Source organism: Lissotriton vulgaris, chromosome 7, assembly GCF_964263255.1.
Source record: "Lissotriton vulgaris chromosome 7, aLisVul1.2, whole genome shotgun sequence".
Lineage (NCBI taxonomy): Eukaryota > Metazoa > Chordata > Amphibia > Caudata > Salamandridae > Lissotriton > Lissotriton vulgaris.
The window spans coordinates 1,671,756,893-1,671,782,446 of NC_141695.1; the positions used below are offsets into that span (position 1 = coordinate 1,671,756,893).

The 25,554-nt window shown below is 45.0% G+C and overlaps 1 protein-coding gene across 2 annotated transcripts in view; it reads right to left on the reverse strand.

The window, feature by feature from the left end:
* The window catches only part of CSNK2A1 (casein kinase 2 alpha 1), a 139,692-nt gene that overhangs the window by 80,673 nt on the left and 33,465 nt on the right, over positions 1–25,554 (reverse strand). For both annotated transcript variants that reach the window (XM_086932722.1, XM_086932723.1), the window contains exons 2-3: positions 3,080–3,270; positions 2,769–2,880 (exon numbers count right to left, since the gene is read on the reverse strand). In XM_086932722.1, the coding sequence (XP_086788848.1) occupies positions 2,769–2,880; positions 3,080–3,180 (213 nt within the window). In that variant the 5' untranslated portion in view covers positions 3,181–3,270. The remainder of the gene's footprint in view (positions 1–2,768; positions 2,881–3,079; positions 3,271–25,554) is intronic.

Consider the following 25,554-nt stretch of genomic DNA (forward strand, 5'->3'; position numbering starts at 1 on the left):
CCTTTTAGTTTATATAAGTTGTTAGCACGATTGTCGCGCAGGCAGTTGCTTTCAACAAGTCTGAGAGGGAAATAAGGAAATGCACGAAGGAACAGCGGCTAGTGAGAACGATTAGAAGGTATGGTTTTGTATGAGGCGTGTTGTGGTTTGTATGCACTTTGAGTTGGTAAGTGAAAGAGATGAAAATGAGCAGAGGGCAATGCGAGCTAGGTGTAAATGTTTGCGAGCGACGTTAGGCTTGCTGGACATGGAAGGAAACAGTATTGGTAGAGTTTTTTTTAGACCTGCGCGCCCATTAATTTGGCAGTATACTATGGGTAAAGTTGTTTGGGGAGGTGTAGGTGTTAACATATGTGCAGAGCCGTTGACGCCAGGATGATAGGTGATGGTGCGCAGCATGGACAATTGCTCTGTATAATGCAGGGAAGAAAGTAAGAGTACAGAAAGATGATGACCAGGGGGGCTAGAAGTAGAATTTAGGCTGTGACATAGAGCTAGTTGTACTTAGAAATGCGCAACATGTATACTAATGAATAGAACTAGCTAATGAGTAAAAATGCATGAAGCGTAACAAGTTTAATACATTCCTTTTTGGTGCATACGGGATGCGAAAGTGTATTTATGAGAGTTTTTTTGCGATCGAAGCATGTAATATTGAAACAGCACTGTAAATAGGCTAATGTTAAATATATTGGCATAACCCCTAACGTTAGTTTAGACACGGAGGGAGAGATAATTGCAGATGTGTAGATAAATGGGCATGTACATAAGAGTGTTGTAGACTTTGCAGGGGTGAAGAGCAAAAAAGTAATGGGTGGGTGCTGTGGGCTGATGAAAATGTGGGAAGCACTCTGCCCTGGGAGCTAACAGGCATGCGGAGACACAGGAGGCTGGAAAGAAGGCTGGTCGTGAATATCGCCGCCAACCTGTAAATGGCACACTGGGGGTGCTGATCGTGGGAGGTCAGACCAAGGGATGTTGGTACTTGAAAAGTGACTATGAGAACACTGTGTGGGGCAGTGTATGGAAAAAGGGCTGTGGGGCAGTGAGTGAGCAGCGCATGTATAAAAATAATGGCTGTAGGAAGCCCAGGGGAGCAGTGTATCACTTGGTAGAAGAAGTGCAGTGAGCCGCAACGTGCTTCCTAAAAGCCAACTGGGGAAGGTGGAGTGCGGGCTGAACGGATAAGAAATACTAAAAATATATTAACACCCGGGGTCTGTCAGCAAAGCTGCGCCAAGGTGCTAACCTACAATCTCGATCTCGGCGTATCGGCTATCCGTGCAGCATGGCCCAAGTGAACCGGGGAAGCTGTATATAAGGAGGAAGTGAAGTCAGTGAAAATGTTAACTAGCAAGCATGCCAGAAGACAGACTACAGTGTCCTCCAGCCGATAAGTGTCTATCCGGTGCTACTCCTGGTCATGCGTGTCAGTGATGACATGACCCCTGGTCAAAAAGACGGAGTCTCCCGTTGATGTTGTTAGGCAACCAGGATGTGTGCTTGTTAAGGCAGAAAGGAAGAAAGACTGAGAAGGACAGAGCAGAAGGGATAAACTGGAATGGACAGTGGGAATCGGAAACAAGCATTAGCAAAGCAACCAATCAAGCGGAAAACGAAAGCCGTGGAAAACTAGATGTGCGGCAGGCCAGCAGTGAATAATTAGGGGAGAGAGAGGGGAGGTGCTGGGGAACAGATGGCCGTGAAGCAGGGGGCGGGGCAGCGGAACCCTTTGAAGTCACGGCCTGCGGCCGTGAATAAGTGACGGCGGGGGTCGGGGCAGCGGAACCCTTTGATGTGGCAAATGCTGCTGGCAGGGGGAAGCTCGTGCACGAGAAGCTTGTCACGTGATTCGCTTCTCGTGAACTATTGAAAATCCGAATCGTAAAAAGTGGATGGACGGCAATAGGTTTGAGTAAACTCGACCTAAAAAGGAATACCCTGCCCTAGAAAGGATTTGTCCAGAGATGTTTCATATTCTGGTTCTTTCTTGAGAGGGCTGATGGCACCCTTTGCTCAGTGTTTGGTTTCTCTGAATGGGAAACTAGATTGGTGGCTTAGGAGCATGGCCGGTATTTGGGGGTGGGGATAATCTACCAATATTGTGCAAACACCAACATGAGAGCCAGAAATAGGTCTTCCTTTGGCAGATCTACAACCTATATTTGGCAACCTCCACCACAGAGGAGTAGAAGCAAGCTGTATGTCTGGGAAGAATGTCCATACAACCTTTCAGTAATGGGGGAGAGGCACCTGAACCTTCCAAAAATAGCACAACACATTAAAGTTTCACTTTCAATCAAGCTATTTTATTTTACGTATTATAGGCCAACGGGAGGATGAGTCACGGATGTAGTATAGGGAGATGAAGGACCAGAATGACCAGCATTCCCAGCTCACTATCTTAAATACTCTTGCCACAATTCTTACTCTAGCCACAAACTTGAGCCCTTCAGAGATGGTAAACGACTGAACTTAATACACGAGTGTTGGCAACACTGAAACATCTAAATTCAGGATTTGTGCACAGCGTGGTCTCTCTAAGGGAATCGGTATCAGAAAATTCACAGTCCAAGTCATATCACCCCCATTCTTTTTGTAGGATGTGAAAACTGGGTCTGAGGACCAATGAACACTTCTATTAAGTAAGCAGCCATGCAACCCATACACAAGTGCAGAAAAGCATGCAAAGCTTCATCTCTCCTGAAAGATTACTTTGAATTTAGGCGTGCAAGTAATGAGCCATACCTCATAGAAACCTCATTTACCTTTAGAATTTTAACAACTACTTTCTCATTGTTCGTAATGTTGATGGCTTCAAAAACTTCACTGTACTTGCCACGACCCAATTTGCGCACCAGCTGGTAGTCATCCTGGTTACTGAGAGGAGACAAAGTGGATGATCAGCATCCTGAAAACCATGCCTAGAGTTCCTTCCAATCCCACCATTACCACAACATCAATAGAACGTAAAGAGGACTGGCTGCCTAGTTTCCTCCACTCTGAACATTCAAACTTTCTTTCCCGGCAAAAAAAAAAAAAAAAAAGACATGCACCGGATGGACATCCTGCTGCTTACCCCCATTCTACCACGTGCGACTCATAGTCCCAGTACTCTCGAGGACGGTGCGTGTTCACCTCTGTGTAAACCCGGGCGCGGCTTGGCACGGGAGCAGACATGTTGGAGTGGCTGATCTGTTGGCAGGGATGGATGCCAGGTCACAGCTCCGGTGCAGGGTGAAGGCAGCAGCTGGGACACACACTTTCCAACTGAAAGGGAATCATAACACCAAACATCAATCGATCAAGAGCAATCATGTAGTATCTATATGTACAAAGCAAATGGCAGAAGTGTTCCCACTATACTAAGCTGTGAGCCTCAATAAACCCCCCCCTCCCTCCCGCAAAAAAGAAAAACTTCGATCTGCCATGGAAGGTCACACGAAATCCCTGTGGACTTGCACAGTAAAGAAAAACATTTTATTTTATGCACATCAAATGAACTTTGTGATTGCTGTAAGCAAGCAACAAAAATGAAATTATAATTGGGGGTTCTAAAACTAAAAGTGCTGCAGAGCATCACAAAGAGAAAGGGAGTTTGAACCAGTGTGCAGAGATAGATGGCATGTCGAAAGACTAAGAATACGTTGTTGGTTAAAGCAGATGAGAAGGAATAAATAGCCTATGTATCGCAGGTAAGAGGAGGAAAACAAAATAGTTCCTCGTCTAGCTATGGATTGAGTTCTCAAAATACATATCTTAGACAAGTATTTAGGACTTTGACAATTGCATGTTAGTACCCCAAAACTTCGCCTATGATCTACCAAGCCACATAGAACTAGTATTAGTGATTTCTAATTGCGATAGCTGCCAGGCAAGATCTAATGGCTTTCCCACTTAATCATCTTGCCAAAAAGACACCACTTGTTTTGAACAGCTGTCACACAATTACAGATGTCTTGCCCTGCGATTTGCAAAGTTATAATACAATGAGGAATTAAAGCATCCAAAAGGAGTGAAGGTGTTCAGACATTTATAAAATCTTTCCTCTTCTTTTGTGCTAGCATCTGCATGCCAACTAACAGGTCTATTCGCTTACACGCATAATATGGTACGAGTCTGAACTTTATGGTATGAGCCTGAACTTTTAAACTTCCATTCACTAGCACCTAAACCATCTCATACCAACACTGCAAAGTGCTCAAAGATGAGCCTCTCCTTAAAGCCAGACCAGGTCAAGAAATGCCAATTACCTTTTTATTAATTTTCAAAAACCTTTATTGAAAAATTGCAAAGACAGGTTACATAATTGCACCAAATTGAAGCACCATATACTTTTATACAATAGAAGAGGACAAGGTTGACGAAGTATGTAAAAGAGCAAATGGCGACGGCATGGCACATATTCCATCAGGCAAAACAGGATAGAAAAAACATTAAGTGATGGGAGGCACCAGGGCAGTGGAGAGGGAGAGTGCAGATCACGGTCCAGCACCGGTGGCAGCCGCAGGCACAGTGCCGGCGGGGAGCGTGGGAGAGGGCCGTGGGGCCCTATGTCAAGTGGGCGCGAGGACTGGTAGGTATAAGGTCCCAGAATTGAGACAAGGTCTGGCAGTGCGAGGAGTCCTCGAGCCATTGAGCGAACTTGGGTGCAGGTTTGCGACCCCAGCACATGGAAACCCTACGACGCGCAAGGACCAGCAGCATGGCAATCAAGCGACGGGAAGTGTCTGGGCAGAATTTAACAACGCCCAAGAGACAAAGCAGGGGATCAGGCTGAACCAGAGAGGAGGTGATCTCTGAAATAGCAGCGCAGACCTAACGCCAATAGTCGGAGACCTTGGGGCATAGCCAGGCGAGGTGGGAGAAGTCTGCCTCAGGAGCGGAGCAGCGCAGGCATATGTCAGTGGGGATGAGCCCCAACTTATGCAATTGAAAGGGAGTGGGGTTTAGCCTATGCAAGTACTTAAAATGGATAAGGCACAGGCGATAGTTGGGGGACAAACACTTAGTCTGGTTACAGCAATATAGCCAGTTAGCTTGGGAAATGTCAAAACTAAGGTCCGCTCCACATGCGCACGATCAGTGGAAATAGAGGTAGCCGCCAGCAAGAGGCCGCAGAGCCTGGTCACCAACTTCCAAGGAGAAGAGGACAAATACAGGAAATCAAGAACAGCCATCAAGGGAGGGGGCTGGGGTAACGAGGGATGCAGCTCCCTGCAGATTGCCCAAAGCGGGTAAAGTGTCCATGGGGCTGGAGTCGTCTGCAAGCGAAAAGAAAGTATTCCCTGGATAGAGATCTGCTAGCGTGTTCAACCCGAAACAGGAGGCATGTTTAACGATACCAGAGGGTTGAAGAGCAGGAGCAATGAGGGTTCTTGTCTCCCAAGCAGGAAGATATTAGACATGTTTCAGGAACTGGTAGACTGTTATTCAGTGTTTTATACAAACACATGGCTGAGAAGAGGGATAATGGCTGTCCTGAGAACACTGCTGATACATTTGCCTTACTGTTTAGGGCAATTTGTAGTAATGCTGCAGGCGTTCATGCAATTCCACACTTTGAGAATCCTGCACCATGCAGAACTCCACTCTATGCTTAAGCAGTCAGTTGTTTGTGCTGATAAATTTAAACCCAAGGGTGTCTTAGTAGCCCTAGGAAGCAGCCACGCTAATTATCCCTCCAGAGAGACAGAAGCTCCGAAGGATTCAATCTTCAATTCCCAGAAAGGGACACACCCTACTCTCGTCCCCAGAGACGGGAAAATAGACTATCTTCCGAGCAGAGATGCACACTAAGACTATTCCACCAGAAAAATGGAGGCATCGTGTTCAATAAAGAAGGAGCCATCACACATGCCCCTTGGGAGGAAATTAAATATTTACAGCTACAAGCCCACTAGGTGAATTATGTTCATGGGGACATGTCACTCATTCACTTTGCAGGTGCAGTCCGGTACTTTGAAACTTGTGCAAAGAAAAAATAATGAAAAGATACGCCTCAACCCAAACAACCTTGGACCTTAAACTGCTGTCTAGCAACCAGACCTTTCCTCTCCTAGCAGAACACTGCAGGTTGACACATTCACAAACAAATGTTTAGCAGTGTGTTGTATTTCAGTTATCGCTGCTTAACTGAAAAATATATAATAACTTATCAGGAGCACAGTTGGCATTGACATTGAGCAAGCTAAAGAGAGATAAACGTGTCGGCAATCAGAGGGTTATGCACTAGTCGTCAGCTCAATTCAAAATCGCGTAACTGGCCTCATCTGACCAGGCACCTTTGTGAACAGGAGCTATGCTGCCAAAAAGCACAACTCACCGCATACAAGTACAACCATATACTATTTGTAATTTCATTACATACAGAAACCAGGACTCAAGTAGAGCACAAGGTACAGTGCTGGGGCAGATGCAAACATTACCAAGTCAAAGTATTTGGATATTTCTGTATGAATTGGTTTTGGTGTGTTTAACCTAAAATGTTGGTCCTGGGCACAGGTCAGCCTGGTACACCAGACAAAGAAGACCAAGAACATAAAACAATTATACTTTATTAATGTTTATGCCATGTACCTACCACAAAGCAGTCTGTTTACCTCGCACAGTTATCAAACACAACCCCACTGCCTGAAATTACTTTAATCAGTAGCCTAACGTCAAGGATCAAAAAAGGGAAAGTAGGTTACCCCATACCCCTACGGCATAACAGTGTGCAAACAAGCATTTACAATGCAATGGTTTCGCCTTTGTTAAAGTTAGAGCTATTGGCATTGCTTTTAACATTCTGCACTCTGAAGCTCCACTCTGAAGCTCCACTCTGCTATAGAACATAGAATGAGTGCATTTGTTGTATTTTTGTTAAACTAGATTTGCATAGTAACATTTATGTTGTTTGTAAATAATAATGCAAAGACAAAATAATGTTTATCTTTTTTATTTATGTAAATATATTTATTATTGTAAGCAAATTAAACTGTACTGAAAATACGTTTACATTTTGTATGAAACATAATTTACTTATGTTTTTGTAGTTCAATTTACAGTAAAGTTTTGTGTACTTTTTTTCAACTTATGGAAACATATCTTGTACAAGCCACTTTTAGATGGATGCAGGCAGCTGCTTTGAAACTTTTTTAAAGAACATATACAATGATGTGAAGGTCTTAGAATGCAATTGCATGTATTGTTGGAAAACATCAATAAGGCACTTGAGGATGTCACACCGAACCATGCATAAGTACAATATTGCACAGTGACTTTACTAGTTTGAAAAAACCATAAGTTCTGAAGAATCCATAGATTGATGTTAAATGTTGCATGGATGACTGATGGATGTGTCAGCGCTACACCCTGGGAGTTCCTGGACATACAGTCACAGATCTCTGCAGCAGGTGCCTGAATCCAGTGTGCCGTCTTAAAAGTGATACTAAACGTATAGGCAGGCGTATTCAATTCTTGTGGAAAAAAAGGAGGAGTGTCACTTTCACACGGGCGGTGCTCAAACTACCGACTTTGTTTGAAGCAGAGGCCAGCCATGCCTGGGATGAAACGGATGGTATGTCCGTTCCGGGAGAGAAAATGAAAATGCGAGATTCAACGAGACCTTTAAACCCATCAGCAGTAGAGGCGGTCGTGGAAAGTGCGTGTATTCCGGCGGGGGTGGGTCCCATGGGCCCTGGTGCGAGCAAGGACAGTGGTGCATTGGAATGATGTTTGCATCGTAATACACAGCAATCATCGGTGATCAGTGGGCCCCTCCGGGCTCTGGTGCTACTGCACCTGCTGCACCAATGGCAGGAATGCATGGAGTTCGAATTGCTGTAGGATCCGGGTGACAGTCTTCGCATAAAGGGCGGTCAAGACAGGGCACCACCCTCCTGCAGCAGTGGTGTAACGATCGGTAACTAAATGCAACAAAATTACCCCTGAGCAGCACATCGAAGTCTCGCAGTGTGGGGGCTAAACACTAAGGCGAGCGCCTGGACATGCAACAGGCTGGGTCCTGCAACATGCATGCGTCCCAGGTGACGGACACTGCCCCTGTCTCAGACTAACCAGGCGTTCCCCTATAATCCTTTCACTTCTGGGCCCCAGAACACACAGAGGGCTTGCGAGCCTACAGACCCAGTGTCTTCATCCCAAACACTGATCGGCCAGCTGAAACAACAGGAGCCGTTAATCTATGCAGCTCCACCCCCTTCTGCATGTAGCAATAGGTAGCGCATAGAGCTGCGCCCGAGGCGCAGAGCTTCTAGTGTAATCACATGGGCCACTTCTGAATAATTCACTCTGGCGCTGCTGTTGTTTGTCCCGTTCAGCTGGTCGGATTGTGTTGTGTGCAGCCCCCCTCCCCTGTCTCACCCTCACAATGCCTGCGACTCCTGCGCATTGTTTTCCCGCTCAGTAAGTGCCTGCTCGATGGGGGGTCGTGGCAGGAGGCGCGGTGCCCTGAGCTCCCGGCTGCCTGCGCCGGGAGGCCTGCATTGTTCTCCGCGCCCCACCTCCGCGAGGTGAATCACTCACACACAGCGCATTCCGCCCCCCCCCTCCCCTTGGCTCGGGCCGCGCTCTCCCTCTCTCAGACACGCCTGGGGTGGACAGGGGGAGTGGGCAGCGCAGAGGAGAAACCCAATCCTTGTATTTTCAGCCCGGGCTGCGCTGGAAGGCAGGGCTCAGTCAGACACACACAGGGAGAGGGTGTAAGTGAGACTCCGAAACAGGGCGGGGGGAAGGCAGAGGAAACGAGGGGACGAGACAGAGAGGAAGAAGGAGTTGGAGAGGGGGGAAGAGGTATGAAGTGAGGAGGAGAGAAGAGGCCGGAGACAAGAAGAGCAGAGAGACAAAGAAGTGGGAAGAAAGGCGGAAGAGACAGAACGAGTCAGAGGAGAAAGAGAGGAGGGAGTGTGAAAGGAAGGGGAACTTAGGAGGTCGAGACAGAGAGACAGGTAAACAGAGGGAAACACGTGTGTCTAGTGGGAGCCAGGGGCAGATGTGAAGATAAGAAAGTGGAAAGAGCCTGGGTAACAAGGAATAAAAGTGACAGTGAGTGACAAGGAGGAAACAGGAGGGCGAACGTAGAAAAGAATGAAGGTGGTAATTACACCAAAGGGAGAAAGCAACAGATAGGAAGGAGCGTGAGAAGGACTGACAAGTGGAAACGAGTTAGGAGCTTGAGGAGAGAAAACCGAGAGCAAGGTGAGGGGAAGAGGCGAAGTATTAGGAAACAGACACTGGAAAGGAGACAGGAGCAGAGTGACAAAGGGAAGCGGGCGAGACAGACAGAAAGTGGAGAGAGGAGTAAGGACATCGAAAATAAAGGAGGGGCAGAGACAGATAGGAAGGAGGGGGCGAGGTGGGACAGGGTGCGAAAAGCAGACAGCGGGGGACGCAGGAGGCAGGGCTGAGATTTGTGAAGTGGAGCTGGACGTGCGAGGGAAACAGAGGCAGGAAGAGGAGGCCGGGAGAGCACCCGAGATAAGGAGCGCGAGAGAGCGACCCGGGAGCCCGCGAGACAAAGAGCCTGACAGCAGAGAGAGCAGAGTCCAGGGGAGGACAGACCCTGCCGGAGGAGGACAGGACACCCCTGGAGGAGGACACGACACCCCTGGAGGAGGACAGAACACCCCTGGGAGGAGAAGGCTCGATGGACGGGCTCTGACCGGGCAAGGAGACCGAGAGCTTTCCAAGTCACACAAGGTAAGCGCCTGCACCGAGACACATGCTCCAAAGTTTCTAACTCCTGCAGTAGCTCAAGTCTGGGCACCGGGGGAGGGGCCGGGGGCGGGACCGCAGCGCCCGGACTGCGAGAATCGAGCTGTTTGGGGTAACTTCTGGTCTTTTAACCTTAGATCTGCGTGCCCTCGGTGACGCAGTTGTGGGGGCTTGGGAAGCTGCGAGTCCGAGGGGTACGCATGGGGCTCCTCGGCAGTGTGCGTCCTGCTGGGAGGCCCCGCCTCCTCGCCACATTTGCCTGTTCAAAATTCTCACACCTGGGCCGTTTGGTGCATATTCAAAGCCGGCTCTGTGTGTGAGGGAGCCCTGGGCGGGGGCTGCACGGGGGGCCTCTCTGCTCTTCCTGCCCCAGCAGGGCACATGGCCGGGAGGTATCATGAACTCACACACCCTCGTCCCCGCCCGGGACGCTGGATTGTCACATCCCTCCGCCTGGAGAGCTGTGCTTCAGGCAGACACATTCCACTTGTACACATCACACAGCAGAGCTAGCCTTCTGACACCTCACACAGAGAAGTCCGGGCCGGCAGAGTTATGTTACCTTTCACAATCATACATACTCATTCACAGCAGAGCTATCCCTCTGAGTGACACATCAGGCAGTGTGAGTGAGGTACGGGGTATCAGAACTGCCACCATTCACAAACCAGACAACACGAACTTCCCACAGGGCGGGACTGGCACACATCACGCAGTCTTCACAGCAGAGCTATCTTTCAGACGGACACTCTTTTAGGGTCTCCATACTCGGAGAGCTACCCTTCGCTTGACCATCAATCAGAAAGGCTCAAACCTCAAAAAAGAGCTTCCTTGAAGAGTACATAGGCATGAGATGCCAAAGGCAGGTCCCGGCAATGCCGGACCAGACACGGGGGCGTTCCCGGCGTCCCGTGACGTCGGCAAAAGCCAAAGAATGTCGGGAACGCCCCCGTGTCTGGTCCGGCATTGACGGACAGGCCCCTCGTCCAATGGCAAGGCTCCGTTTACGGAGCCAGCCAATCAAGGACGAGGGCCGGACAAAGCCACCTTACAGTTCTCAACAGGATTTCGCCTGCGCCGAAAAGATGCGCAGAGCGCATCCTTCGGCGAGGCGAAACCTAACAAGCATTTACAATGCAATGGTTTCGCCTTTGTTAAAGTTAGAGCTATTGGCATTGCTCTTGACATTATTTTTATTTATGTATTTTTTAACATAAATAAATGGCATTGTCATTTACAATGCCACTAGCTTTATCTCTCGCAAATGACACACACAGAGCCCCCCCCACACACACAGCCACACAAAGCTCCCGACACACACAGCCGCACAAAGCTCCCCACACACACAGCCGCACAAAGCTCCCCACACACACAGCCACACAAAGCTCCCCACACACACAGCCACACAAAGCTCCCCACACACACAGCCACACAAACCTCCCCACACACACAGCCACACAGAGCCCTCCACTATATACATTATGCCGATTCATTTTCAGCTCTACAGGGGGGCTGTGCATGAATTTGGGTTCTACACGACAGCTGGAAGATTACGGCGTCTACTTCACTTACAGATAAGATACTATGTGGCTGTAATGGGCAAAAGCAAATCGGAACAGGAATCGGAAGTACTGAAACAATGAAACGGTATAAAAAGAACTCCTTAACGTGTAAAGTTATTTTTGTAAGATGGACTATGTTTACCTAGGAAAACAGTGGGGGGGGGGGGGGTGACAGCTTGGTAACTTGAACTTGTCCTTTAAAAAGGAATACTCCACTCCAGCTAGGCACACTGAGCTGCCCCTTTCTTCTTTTAGATCCAGATGTTGCTTTGTGTTCTATTATCAGAGTCTGAACTCGACAGCTATATCATCCTGAACCTTGGGTTGCACAGTTATACTAGGTGCTTGGATAACTAAACGCTATTTTATGGAGCTGTGCTCTGCCCAGGTCGTGAAATGTGCCATCATGGCGTGTTATCAGAAATATATGCCCGAAGCACCCATGAGTCAAGAACATGCCAAGACCTCGCCGGACATTTTGAAACAAAGGCACACTAGTTACAGCTCAGCTTGTGCCTTAACTGCATCACATGTTTAAGAACTACCTTAGGAAGGAATGCTTGCTTTGAACTCAAGACTGAATCAACGTGCTCCATAAGCCACTTCCAAAAATACAATCATGGAGACAAATCTGTCGCAAGTGTGCTACTATTCCCAGTAGCAAGAACAACATGTTCCAAGTTTAATGCTGCTGCAGCAGCTTTCGCAGCACAGGGGCCATAAAGCAGCTCACTTTGTGCCAGGAGGGAATGGACAGCTGGTGGTCTGGCTCCTGTTGCCCATGGGTGCGAGCCATGCTTACTAAGCTATCAGCATGAGACATGCCATCCGCGAAGTGACAATTCTCACCGGATAAATGAGGCTTAGAAGCAATGTCTCACTGGCTAGGAAGGATCTATAAAGTGAACGTAAAGAATTCAAATCCCGTAGGGCTTTAACAAACAGGATCATGATAAATGAAGAGTGGACAGGTTATTGTACAAGCGGCTGTGTAAAGGTATGCTCTGTGAAAAAATATTTAAATAAAAAGTAAACTGTTACAAATAGTGCCCCATCACTGAAGTGAAACCAAGGATGGACCAGAAGAGAATTCGGAATCTACAAAGCTTACAATTTGTTTTTAAAAATTATGTGTGGTTTACTGACAGCTGCGTCTTTTCTGCTAGTGTCAAGTAGCAAAAAAAATATATAAGTACAAATATCTCTCTCTCCCTCTCTTCGGTTTAGCTGTCATTAACACTTTGCTTCGACGCTCCCAAGTATACTGCATGAGGAACGGGTCGACCCACTTCCAATTTTAATTTTTTCCCTCTCATAAAAGCCTGATAAAGTAAATTAAAGTCAACGTACTTACAGCAAGCGTTCATGCAGAAGCTGTTTTACATAAAAGAATAAAACATGACAGCTACATAAAAAGGGAAAAGCTGAAGTGGAACAAGTGCTATAAGAATAATAGAATGCAGAGGGCTCCACTGAAGACATGAGTGGCTCAGGGCTAATGATGGCTGGCATGGATAGGGTTTATGTTTCAACATTCAATGCTCGTCTTAGTTTTCCCCCTTTTTAATTTAGAATATTCTACCCTCAGGGTGTGGAATGTTCCAATAGCCTTACAGCACCTCTGTAAAGGCCCTCTCCCTCGTTATGGGCTAGAACTCGGTTTCAGGGCTTTTAAAAACTGGTATAGCCCTCTGCAGCATGCTAGAAGGCTTATTAAAGGAGCTATTAGGAGTGCTAGAAAGCTAGGTAGTGCCCTTGGCCATGGAAGGGTTGGGCAGCAGTTTGCAACTGAAAGTAAGTCTAGTGTAACCCAGCTGGAACAGATAAACCAGACAGCATTAATGGACTGTGCGCGGTGGATGCAGAGAAAGGAGTCATTATTTTCTCTTTCAAACATCAATCCAAATACTATGAGAACTCCAATTTCTCCTTGCCCCCAAGATGAAGTAAGTTTTGAGACATCTGTTGTGTTTAATACATTCAGAGCTTGTTACATTAAAGAAAGCTTTTAGTGTTAATCATCACAGTACAAAGCCGCTCTCATGTTTCTGAAGTCAAAAGCATTCCACCCTTTTCCAAAACCACCTGGGGTTCAATGCATGAGAGAGACCTGGACATAGAAGATCAACAGACGGACCAGACTGCAAGCTACAACACGTTTATTATTTATATAAAGCCGAAACACTAAACAAGGTGAAAGGAACTGCTTTTTTTCAAATGGAGTACCCATTTTACCAGAAGTGGGGTGGTGGATTTTTAGGGAAGACTTTGGTTAACTGCCACCAATTACAGTAGTTTCCAACACTTAAGTGTAAATTAATAAAGTATTTTAGCCCTCGTTTAAGCTTGCAGGCCACTGTTTGCGTTATTCTAGTAAAATAGAGCAGGAAGAGGTAGACGACCGTTCACGCGGCCAAAATATATTGGCTAACTCTTCATAAACACTACCGGTTACATGTTTGTGACCTAAAACTCGCCACCACATCCTGAAACCACAATGCACAGGGACTCGCGGGCTTCTCTGATTTGGATGTGTGTCATTGCAGCGTATCGCCAGACTGTAATCCGCATGAAATAATGGGCCAAGAAGCAGCGAATGATTTACAGCTGTTTTGCCCATAAAAATATTTCCTGAAATGTGCTTTTTTAATTATTTTTTTTAAAGATCTGTTTATTGGGTTTTCGTCAGCATTCCGTGCAATACATCATATAGCATCCACATTATACTTGTGTACAATGTATTCTTTCAGTAGTGAAATTAAGTGATTTTAAACGTTAAGAACAGTAAATAAAGGAAAACAGGAAACGATACTTCAACTGTGTTTATTCTTCAGGAGAGTCTATATTTCTGACAGACATCCATTTACCTGAAACGTTTACTTTTTTTTTTATGCCGGTATTTGTAATGCTCTATGCCTATGTGTGTATACCCTTCATACTCGATAGGCTTTTGGTAAAGATTAGCAGCACTGTTTGCGTTATTCTAGTAAAATAGAGCAGGAAGAGGTAGACGACCGTTCACGCGGCCAAAATATATTGGCTAACTCTTCATAAACACTACCGACTCTATAAATCACACGCTTTTAGCGTTTCCTCTTATATTGGTCGTATCATGCCTGTGTTTTGGGTAAATTTCAAGCAGAAATCAATACAGAGCTGCAGTGCGATGAACGAGTGGGTGGAGTCATAACCTGCCCTTGCAAGTTGCTTTTTTGGCGGGAACTGTTTTGTTAAAGGAACATTGAGAGGTTTAGTACCGTCCTCCACAGGTGCTTGCTTCCACGGCATATTTACTGAGCTTCTTACCTCTTGCTGGTTGGTGGGCTTTTTTTCTTCGCAGAGGCAGGCCACGGGAGCCCCGCGTGGGCCGCCATACTTGTTGTGGGCCGCCGTCTTCCTTCTTCCCCTGGGCGGCGGGGGGGCGGGCACTTCCGGCCGGCCGCGCTAGGATTGGCCGGCCGGCCAGTCACGGGGCGGGAAACGGGAAGAAGAGACGCAGTAGTGCCGGCAATGCCGGACCAGACACGGGGGCGTTCCCGGCGTCCCGTGACGTCGGCAAAAGCCAAAGAATGTCGGGAACGCCCCCGTGTCTGGTCCGGCATTGACGGACAGGCCCCTCGTCCAATGGCAAGGCTCCGTTTACGGAGCCAGCCAATCAAGGACGAGGGCCGAACCAAGCCACACTACAGATCTCAACAGGATTTCGCCTGCGCCGAAAAGATGCGCAGAGCGCATCTCTTCGCAGGCGAAACCTAAAAAGGGGGAACGTTCATAAATATACCCTATCACAATTATTTTGGTGTAATTACCCATAATTGTATTATACTAGTCAATAATATACCAATATATCAAAATTACATGATTATAATAATTGCAGTGACAGATAAACAGTCACACACACTCGTAAAGCCCAGGCGTAAGAAAGAACAGATCAAATGCACTGTACAACCAACTCAGCCATTCAATCCATTTAGAACAGCTCTCGTTCACTAACTCATCACACTGCAAGACAAGACCATAACCAGGTGGCACAATGACCTCCATGAAGGATGGTCCAACATATAGTACAATTGAATTCATACAGGGACTTATCCTGTTACTTATTGTTGGCAATTTCAACAGTTTAACAATTTCTGTCCCACAGATGGTGGATGCATATTTGTGTATCTTTTATACAGACACAACTACAGCAAAATGAATAACTATTGTTGAAAGGTTGTGCCGAACAGCTGGGAACATGCGCTGAAGCGCGTTTCGGTGAAAGACCACGGGAACAGGCCACACCTTCTGGGCGCTATATGTTTCAGATGCAAAAAGCAGCAAACACCTGGGGAACCTGGACAGGCACAAACGCTAGGATTCCAGAGCAAAATGACCTCGTCTGGCTAAAGGACCTGCTGAGAATAGAGCTGACCTCAAAGGATGAATACGGAGGGCCAAATAAATAGCACTAAGAAAATAGGAGCCAAATGTGAATCCATTCAAGGTATATGAAGAGATTGTAATCACTATGGCTGTGAAAAAGGGCAGCAAAAATGGTACTAAGTAGGTATCCAACACACTCTGGTGCAGAGGGTGCAACGGGCATCTCAAAGATCCGGGTCCCTGGATCGCCAGAGTTCCAGCCAGAATGGATACAGGGCACCTCGCACAGTTAACCAGCAAGATGTGGTATCCAGTAATGATATGTATTACTTTTGGAAGTATTAACCTACCAACACAAGCTGAAACATCTCTGCATTTCCACATGTTAGGATGTGTGATTCCATGGGTCAGTTGTTGCTGGACCTGGAGGCCACTTGACCTATGGATGGGATGCTTTTTAATAAATGACCTACTAAATCTACACCAGGATTACTTCATGATTATACTGGTGACGAGTGGAAAGGACAGCATCTCAACATCAATCAAACCCAGGATTTTTTCTCATTTATTTTCATCCAATCATCAATTATTTTTGTTAAGTTACTCAAGTAATTTTTTTGTTCTTTGATCTCTATTGCTCTTCGATTCTACTTACTCTGGGAGTTCTTGGTATAATTCTCACATTTTTTTTCTAGTAAGGACTGTGCAGTGGATGTGTCACTTTTCTCAGTCTGCGGTGGGCTGCGTTGCGAAATCAAGGAGAACAACTTCCCTACAAAGGAGCTAGTGTAACAATGCATTACCTGCATTTACTGGTACGCGCAACTTTTAAATTTCTCTGGAGTCAAAAAATTGAGCCACTCGCCAGTAAATGAAGAATCTTCTGAGTGCTTGACGTTTTGGTATCCTGAAGTAGAGCATCCTCTACTGATGTTCCTGTGGCAGACTTCCTTCAGAAAGTGATGTCTTTGGTTTTCCCAGGCATTGTCAGAACAAGCCCTACGGTCCTTAAGGAGGCCAAGCACATTTGGCAGCCATTGTGCTTCAGGATATCTATGGTTCTGCCTATTCTTCGCACCGCGCTAGGCACTCCAATCTTTTCTGAGGTACACGCATCTGCATCACATAGGCGATAGGAACGTCACTTCTGCTTGTTTATTCGTGGCTGTTTCTTGCAATGGTGATAGGCATGTCATGAAGTTTAGCGACTGCCTGGTTGGTGGTTTACTCAGGCCGGTTTCTTACACTGATTTGTCACGATACAGGCACGCCTTGAATTTCAGCACGCAATAGCTGCACCTGAATTCAATTTCTGCCTGCTTGTGGAAGACTGTCTTCTACTGGTGTTATACAACTGTTGTGAGTACTAGCAGCACTGCGCTTGTCAAATTGTGCCTTGGGCCAAATCAAGCATTTCGCTTCACTCATTTTGCCTGTTTTCGTCGGCGATGCACACGCCTTCTAAAGGGGTGTGATCGCTCATGGGTTTCTGAGCTCTGTATAATGCCTGTGGGATATTTCTGAGACTGTCCTCCACAGCACTACGGCAATAGGCACACCTTTCATGCTCTAGTAAATCATAGTTATAAAACAGGGGCTGACCCAATATAGTCAAAGGACCTGGGTATTCAGTAGTATAGACAACAATTGGTCCTTGATATACTTTTACCATAGACAATGATCATTACATTTGGTCAAGTTGATTTACTTCACACCAAGACTGAATCTATATTCTTAATAACATAAGTAATACTAGCCCACATTAACAAAAAATCACAGTCAGTACCAATAAACCAATGGAACCGAAAAAGTCCAATCAGGACGGTCAGTTTAATATACAATATATCAAAATTTGGAAATGAATGTATCTCTGTACATATATTTACATAGATAATAAACCAAAAGACATTTTTATAAAAAGAGAACGTGCACAGAGAAAGAAGTAAAGTATGTGCTCAAGTGAATGATCAAGAGGATCAGAAAAACATAGTGTAGGTCATTTATATACAAGGAAAACGAGCCTGCCCTGGGTAACGCTTGTAAAAAATGTACTTCTTTCTTACTAGCTTATATGCTATATACAATTCCTTAGTCCTTAAATTGCACCAGTGGCAATAGGATTAACAGGAAAAAGGGGGCAAGGGACAGGGGTCAATAGGTACAGGCTCCCAAAGGGGAATGTCGTCGATGTTTCGACCCAACCATACAACGGGTGGTTCAAGTCCTCAACAACGGGTCTTCATCAGGACGGGGTGATAGGGGGATGTCTTTCAGAGTGCACGTCAATTAAAAACTATTATCATTGGGCACCTGTAATGATAAATGAAAAACGGGGCTAAGTATCACTAGATAATATCAACTGAGTCCACTAGTGACGGTCATAGAAAAGCACTCACCCTTTAGTGGTGCTTCGACAAACAGTGCGACGATTGGTCCGCACTCAAATTGTGATCGTTTCCAAAAGTATTACTGTAAATTGAAAGGAAAGAGTAGCCATTAGTGCTTCAGTCTTGGTGTGAAGTAAATCAACTTGACCGAATGTAATGACCATTGTCTATGGTAAAAGTATATCAAGGACCAATTGTTGTCTATACTACTAGTAAATCATAGAGCAATGATTTGGCTATTTTACGTGTACTTTTACAGCTCTTTACATCTGTCGCAAGTGTGTTTTGGTTTGCTTATCATGCAGAATGTTATTGCTCCGCCATTTTTTCTCTCTGCCCATGGTGAACCACCTGTTATATGGTCCAAATGGAAGACATTTCTGCATTATACCAGAGTTTGTGGGGCGAATCTTTCTAGTGAGAGGAAAACGTCTGTTAAAATGTTTGGGGTGTGTGGAGCAGTAAGTCTTTGAAAAAACTAGAGATTAACACTACCTTCCCAAAGTTAGCACAATTCCTTGAGTCACCATTTCGGAATGAGTGCAAGGGAGTATGTGATGTTTTAAGGAAGTTAGCTTCCACCTGCAAGTTTGGGGCTGCATTAGAACAGAGCAGTTTATGCTCCAGTGTCTCAGTGAAAAGATCAGACATGAATTGTGGGTGAAAGATAATCTTCTGTTACTTGAGGTTATCAGCATTGCCAAATGCAGATACCATACTTTAGCCTGTGTGGAGGAGCTTGATGAGAGTAAGAAAGTTGCTGTGAGAAAAGTAGATGTGAAGGACGAGGGGAAAAGCAAGAAGGAAAGTAAAAAAAAAAACTCACAGCCTCAAAGGAAATTTGTGTTATTGGTTTGTCAATCCAGGAAATGTTGCTTCATTTAAGAAATGTCCTGCACAGTAGGTCATGTAAGACCTGAACAAAAAAAAAGCAAACATTTTGCGAAGTGCTGATCACCCAAAAATATAACTCAAGGCACTGTACAGTTAGAAGATGGCTGTGTTCAGTCTGTGCATAGCAACGAAGGAGTGAAGTATCCTAAGGATTGGATGAGGATTTGGACATCAAGACTAATTCAGGCACATGACTGACGATATCAAATGAGCTGTTTGATAAAGAGCTAAGTGGTAAGATCAAGCTGGAAGATCCTAATTCTGTTCCTGGAGCTTGCGGTGGACAAACCATTGATTTTAGAAAATAATTTTGAGTCTGACCTTATGTTCAGGCCAAAGACTATCCATGGAAAGATGTAAACCCTGGGAAAGGGAATAGTATTTTGAGTTGGCTGCATCGGAGACCTATAGGCTCATACTTGTTCCGAATTCTCCCACTCCTGTCATGATCAGGAAGGATTATATTAAGGCGCTTCTATTGTGCTCAGTGCAGGAACTCAAAATTTGGCAAGGAGATTATACAACCAAATTCTGTGATGAGTTTTCTGAGGTTTTTAGTGAGGCTGCAAGGGTACACAATAATTCCTATCTTCATGAGGGAAGTGGGTGAAAGTGAGATTGAGAGTTGTGTGGCTAACTCATTATTGGTGGAGAACTCTGAATAGGATGCACCCATTGAGGTAGCTGCAAACATTCAGGTGACATTAGATCGTGTGTGGACCGGAGAGCTCTCAGGTGTGTAATAAATTACCATTTTCCTCTCCCCAACATCAGAGATATGGTCTCTTTGCCTCCTGGTGCCAAATACTCTCCTACTTTAGATTTGACTGCGGCATACCACCAGAATAAGCTGCATCTAGGCCCCAAAAACCATCTTTATAACACTGGATGGGACTTAAGGCTTTGCGTGCATGCCACTTGGCTTAGTATCAGCTGCTGTTGTTTTTCAGCGTGTAATGTACAGTCTCTTCTGGAGTGTGCAAGATGTCAAATGCTTTCAAGATGACATTCTGACTTCTGGGGATACCAAGGAATCACATGATGGATGGGTCAGGGAGTGTTCGGTATATTGAAGAAGAATGGATTGAGACTCAAGCTGAGTAAATGTGCATTTGGAAGGATGGACATTTAATATTTGGGCCATGGAGTTAAGGACTGGATTGCTAAAATAGCGAGTCTGCATAGTCCAGAGAAGAAAAGAGGGCCTGGTAACGTTGTTGGGCATGGCGGATTTTCATGCACATTTATTGCCTAATTTGGCTTCTACAACATTGAATATGAGAAAATTACTAAAGAAAGGGGTGGGGTTTGTCTGGAAAGTAAAGTGTGAGAAGGGGTTCAAAAGGAATCCAAAGGGAACTTGGGAATACAGATAATCAGTTTTGGTCCTTTCAAGGAGTGCTTCATAATGACTGACGCAAGAACAGAACTAAAAGTCTTGGTCCTGTTTTAATGCAAAGAGAAACCGAAGGTGGTGAGCTCAGACCCATTGCATACATTTCCAAGTCATTACATGGGATGGAAGAGAAGTACTTCGCAACTGAAAGGGAAGCTATCTATTGGTGTCTATTGGTCAGTTAAGAAATGTCGTGTGTGGGGTGGCAATTTAGCATTTGTACGGATCACAAATAGTTGGTAGAAGGTCTCACCAAGAAGGGCCTTGACACAATTATCATGCACATTTACAAAATGATTGAGGTCTCCAGGAGTTTTGTTTCAATGTATGCTATGTTCCCAAACCGCAGAACAAAATTGCTTATTGTCTCTGAAGAACTCAGTTCTGTAGTTGAGGAGAGTGAACAGGGGGAGATGAGCAAGTGAGAGTATTCAGAATTATGGAGGGATGTGTATCGCAGGAGGAGTGGTTTGTGCTGTTGCTGGTGGTCTGTTTTGCAACAGGCATGTGATGCTATGAGCAATGCCTGGAAGTAAGAGATGAGGAATATCCCCATGCTGGAAAGGGTCTGGAAGGTAAAGGGTGAACTTTCATCTGCTGGTTGCATTCTACCTGGTTTGAGGCCTGTGGTGCCAGCAGTATTGAGGGACAAATTATGAGTTTAGGACATAAAGGGGATCAAGGAATGAACAAAACCAAGGCAAGAGTGCATCTTCACTACTGGTAGGCAGGAATGAATTTCATGATAGAGGGATTGGTAAGAGAATGTCCAGACTGTAAAAGTAGCGATAAAGCGTCTAAAGTCAGGAGTCCCCACCCCCATGAAGTGCAGATATCTTCCATCCACGCCATTGGATGTGGTGGCAGTGAATATTGTAGGGCCATTGCACTTTATAGGGGCTTCAAGTTATGCGATTGCCCAACGAGAGAACTGATCAACAAGAGCATAGATTGGTATTGTCAGCAGTATTGAGACTAAGAGGATTACCTATTTCCCGAGTGAGATTTTCAACTGTGAAGGTTTGTCCAATGCTACATTGAAGGACAATCCTGAAGTTCAATTTGTGTAGCTTGAAATTAAGGATTTTCTGGACATAAAAAAGGTATTAAGCACAGGATGTTTTCGCTATATCATTCCAAAGGCAATGGTACAGTTGAGAAGTTTAATAGAGCAATTAAAGAATGTATCCAATAGGAAGTAAGTGCAGGAAGGAATGGGCAGGAAGGGCTGAAGATGGGTTCATTCCACATCTAACAACGTGAGTAGTTCACTTTGAATTATTTAGGGGAAGGAAGACCAATATTGATTTGTGCCCTGGGTGGTTACATTGAGGGATTGGGAACCAGTGAGGGGTGGCAGTGAAAAATAAAGGAAGTGTGTGGAATATCGCAAGTTGTAATACAACATTTGGAAAGGAGTGAAGACATTGGACATATCACTGGGTGATCTGATATTGATATAGAAACCAGTATCCTCAGAAGATGGGTCCAAATGTATGGGTCCCCAGAGAATGGTCAAATGTTTCTGCAATGCTGTTAAGGTGGAGGACAAAATGATCTGGAACCTTAATAGAGTTGTGAGTAAATGATCAAGTGTGAATTGTAAATGTTCTACATTGGGTCGACTGCAATGTTGTAGACTTTATTATCTTTTTGGGTTAGTTGGGGTGGGTTACTGTTTAAGTCTAGGTTATGTTTCTCTTTTGTACTTCTATATTGCAATCGTTTATTTTTCTCTTGTCTTTATTTGTAAAGGAGGGAGGTGTATGGTATTTAGTAATGATATGTATTACTTCTGGAAGTGTTATCCTCACATGAGGGAATGTAGAGATGTTCCAGCTTGTGATGTCAGGTTATGCGATTCGATGGGGTCAGTTGCTGCAGGACCTGGAAGTTACATGAAACATGGATGAGATGCTCTCTAATAAAAAAAAACTTCTAAATCTACGCCAGGATTACTTAATTGTTAAACCAGGTCTTTCAGGGCAAGCTGAAAAAAAACAAAAACAGCAGACCCTGAGTGCAGGAGTTCGTGGAAACTTAAAAATATGGACATAGAATTTCTGTTTAGCTATCTTTCCTTAAGCAGATAACGAAAAACTCAACCTATCCACTCTTAAGCCAGTAACTGGACGAGAAAGTACATAGCACTTTAGGGTGAAATGAAGGCAATGTGCATTTACAGATCAGAATGCACACAGATGCCACACCAACACATTCTGTTTTTTATGCCAAGTGGAAAAGAGGTATCTTAATTTTTCTCTTTGCTCAATGGCCCGTTGGGTTCGTCTGAATCGACCACTGCATTCTTCAACCACTCTTTCAGGTATTGGCTTGAGACTTTTGTCTATCACGTCTTGGCTAAAACCAGCAGAGTATAGATCTCTAACTTAATGCTACTGGATGTATCTTTCCGTCTCCACTCGAGTGCGTGTTCTGAACTAAAAACTACTTAGCAACTAAAGCCATACCTGCTCTTGCTGGATCCCTCCTATCTCTCGCATATGCCAATGCAGCATGTATCAGCGTGTTACACAGACATTATCCGCTTTGCCAGTGCTTGCTTTGCTTGGCCATCACTCGGTGGAAACAACTGGGTTCTATTTCTCAAGAAACTGACTACTCCACAGAAAGAGGATCCATCATCATTAATTCAATGTATCAAGTTGAATATCCTTACACGGCCCCCAAAAAAAGTTATGTGCGATTTATAGATAATAAATCTAATTTTCTGCTGTGTGAACTAATACAGGTTATGCAAATTATTATTAGCAATCTCCTGAATGGTAGCTGGGCCACTGATTAACACAGTTGCTCCTTTGACCAGTAATGATGCTGAAAGTCTATGACACCACAGACCAGGAGTGAGCGGATAGGGATTTAGTTAGAATGAAAAAGATCTTATTATAAAGAAAGGTCTTTCCTCTGTTTGGATGGCCATGCAGTGTCCATACTGCATAACTACAAGAGCCAGACAGTCAAGATCAACAATAGAAGGCAGGGTAAAATGGTTCTGCCTGAGAGCCTGGAAAGCAGGTGTGGTATGACTGGCAGTGTCTTGAGAAGCCAGAGGAACATCTGGAGATGGTTGGGATGCCACCACTGGTGAGGCTAAACTCAGGCAATGAACATCATTTTCGGGTTGCTGAACCTGAACTTGGTGATTACCTTGGGGAGGAAATGCATAGAGAAATACTCTCAACCAGCTCATCAAATGTGCTCTCCTCAAAGATTGAGTATCTGGACACCTGGAAGATTAGGCACAGTACTTAGTAAGAATCCAAGCAATCCCAATCAAGCTATCGGAAATCTCTCAGGGAAGAAAATTCAGAAACTGGTTCAAAGAATCCCTAAGGTACCCATCCTAACAGCTTAAACAGGCTGAAGAACTGGCGCCTCGAACAATCCTAGCTGAAGTTTGAGAATCTTTGTTTTGATCTTTTGCTGAGGGTTGGCCAGGGAAACCAACAACGTGGGAGGGACAGTGCAAGCAACAACATAGGAAGGGCACTTGAAGGATAGTGCAAGCAACAATGAGGGCTAGACAAGAAAACACCAGAAAGGGATGGAGCAAGCAATGTGGGGGACCAGGGCAAGCAACAAAATGCAGGAGAGGGTGGAGCCAACAGCAGGAGGAAGGTTGCGGGGTAAGCACCTTGAGGGTCAGTGGGAGGAAGGCAGAAGAGGGAAAGCAACATGGACAGCGGAAGGAGTAAGAGGGCAGAAGCAACATGACAGATAGCGGGAGGGGGCAAGCAACACGACTGGCAGCAAGGGAAGGCACCCAACATGCACTCTTATGGAGTGCTGCCACAATCAGAAACAAGCATTTGCAATGCAATAGGTCTCGCAGTTATGAGAGTTTGAGCTACTGGCATTGTAAAAGGCTATGCCTTTTGAGTTTATAAAACAAATAGATTGTCATTTACAATGGCAATAGCTTAAACTCGCATAAATGCAAGACCTATTGCATTGCAAATGCTTGTTAATATTCTGTAAAAGCCTGGTGTCAGACAAGGGGTAGCAGGGATTTAGCCTGCTTCGCTATGGCAGGGTTAGAAAATACACCATTCCACCCAGTGCTTAATTTGAACAAGTGGTTGCAGGTGCATGCGCGCTGACTATGCCTCGAACTAAGTAGTTTACAGAAATATCAAGCTCTCTTATCGCACTGAACACGCTCCTGTTTGTCGGTCACTCGCACCTTGCATTTCTGAATGTGTGCAGTCTCAGATCACACACCACTTCACAGAAATATCTTGAAATGGACACGTTTTAAGTAAACCAAAAAACATACATCACAATAGACGAGAATATTCCGCAGAACTTCAACAAGCTGACGCCGTTGCGCGAATGCAAAAAAAAAAAAGTTGTGCTACCGACTGTATTTAAAGGAGACTGTCACGCAGCAAGTACAAGATCCAGTCCAGATGGGACAGCCGAAAAGTAGACAGGGCAGGAACAAAGAAGTCTCATTTCATATAGGGAGGGAGGGAGAGTTTAGCATAAACGATGATGCCCGCCAATAAAAAGGATGGCCGGGCTTCCACTCCACTTCTAAAATCTCCCTGATTACAAGAGGCTTCGCAATGCTAGGTGAGACCTAAAAAGCAGCTGCCAAAAGAATGAGCATTGGAAAGACACTGAGCAAGGAAGCAGTACTTGGCCACGCTCTAGGGGGTGGACAAACATAAGAGGAAGGAAATCCCACTGAAGCTAATGAATAGGAAGCAAGCAAATAAGAGTGACTAACAACCAATGGCATGTAAGAGGCAAGCCCTAAACCCCATGTAAGCTAACAAAGTGATTTGCACCAGACTGCGCATGCATTGTTTTAGGTGAGAGCTGAAAAGGCAACTTTAGACTCAAACAAGACTACAGAAGATAGTGTCATTAAGAAAACACATTGTGAGGATACTGCTCAGTAGTAAGCAGCACGCACAAACTCACATGGAAAGGAAAATGCTAAATTCAAATTCAATTGTTATGTTGTATGATTTTTTATAGAATATAAGGATGGGTTCCGATTCTACTACCAGTTGCCTGATAAAAATGCAACCACATCTTGCTAAAATGATTTGGTGGTCAGAGTGCACAATTTCAAAATCTAGTAACTTTTAATACCTATCTAAAACATTCGAGATTAATATTCACTCCACAGATGACACGTGTCAGTTCAATACTGTAATTTGATTAAGTTTTAAATGTTGAATAAAACTTTTTTTTAAACTGA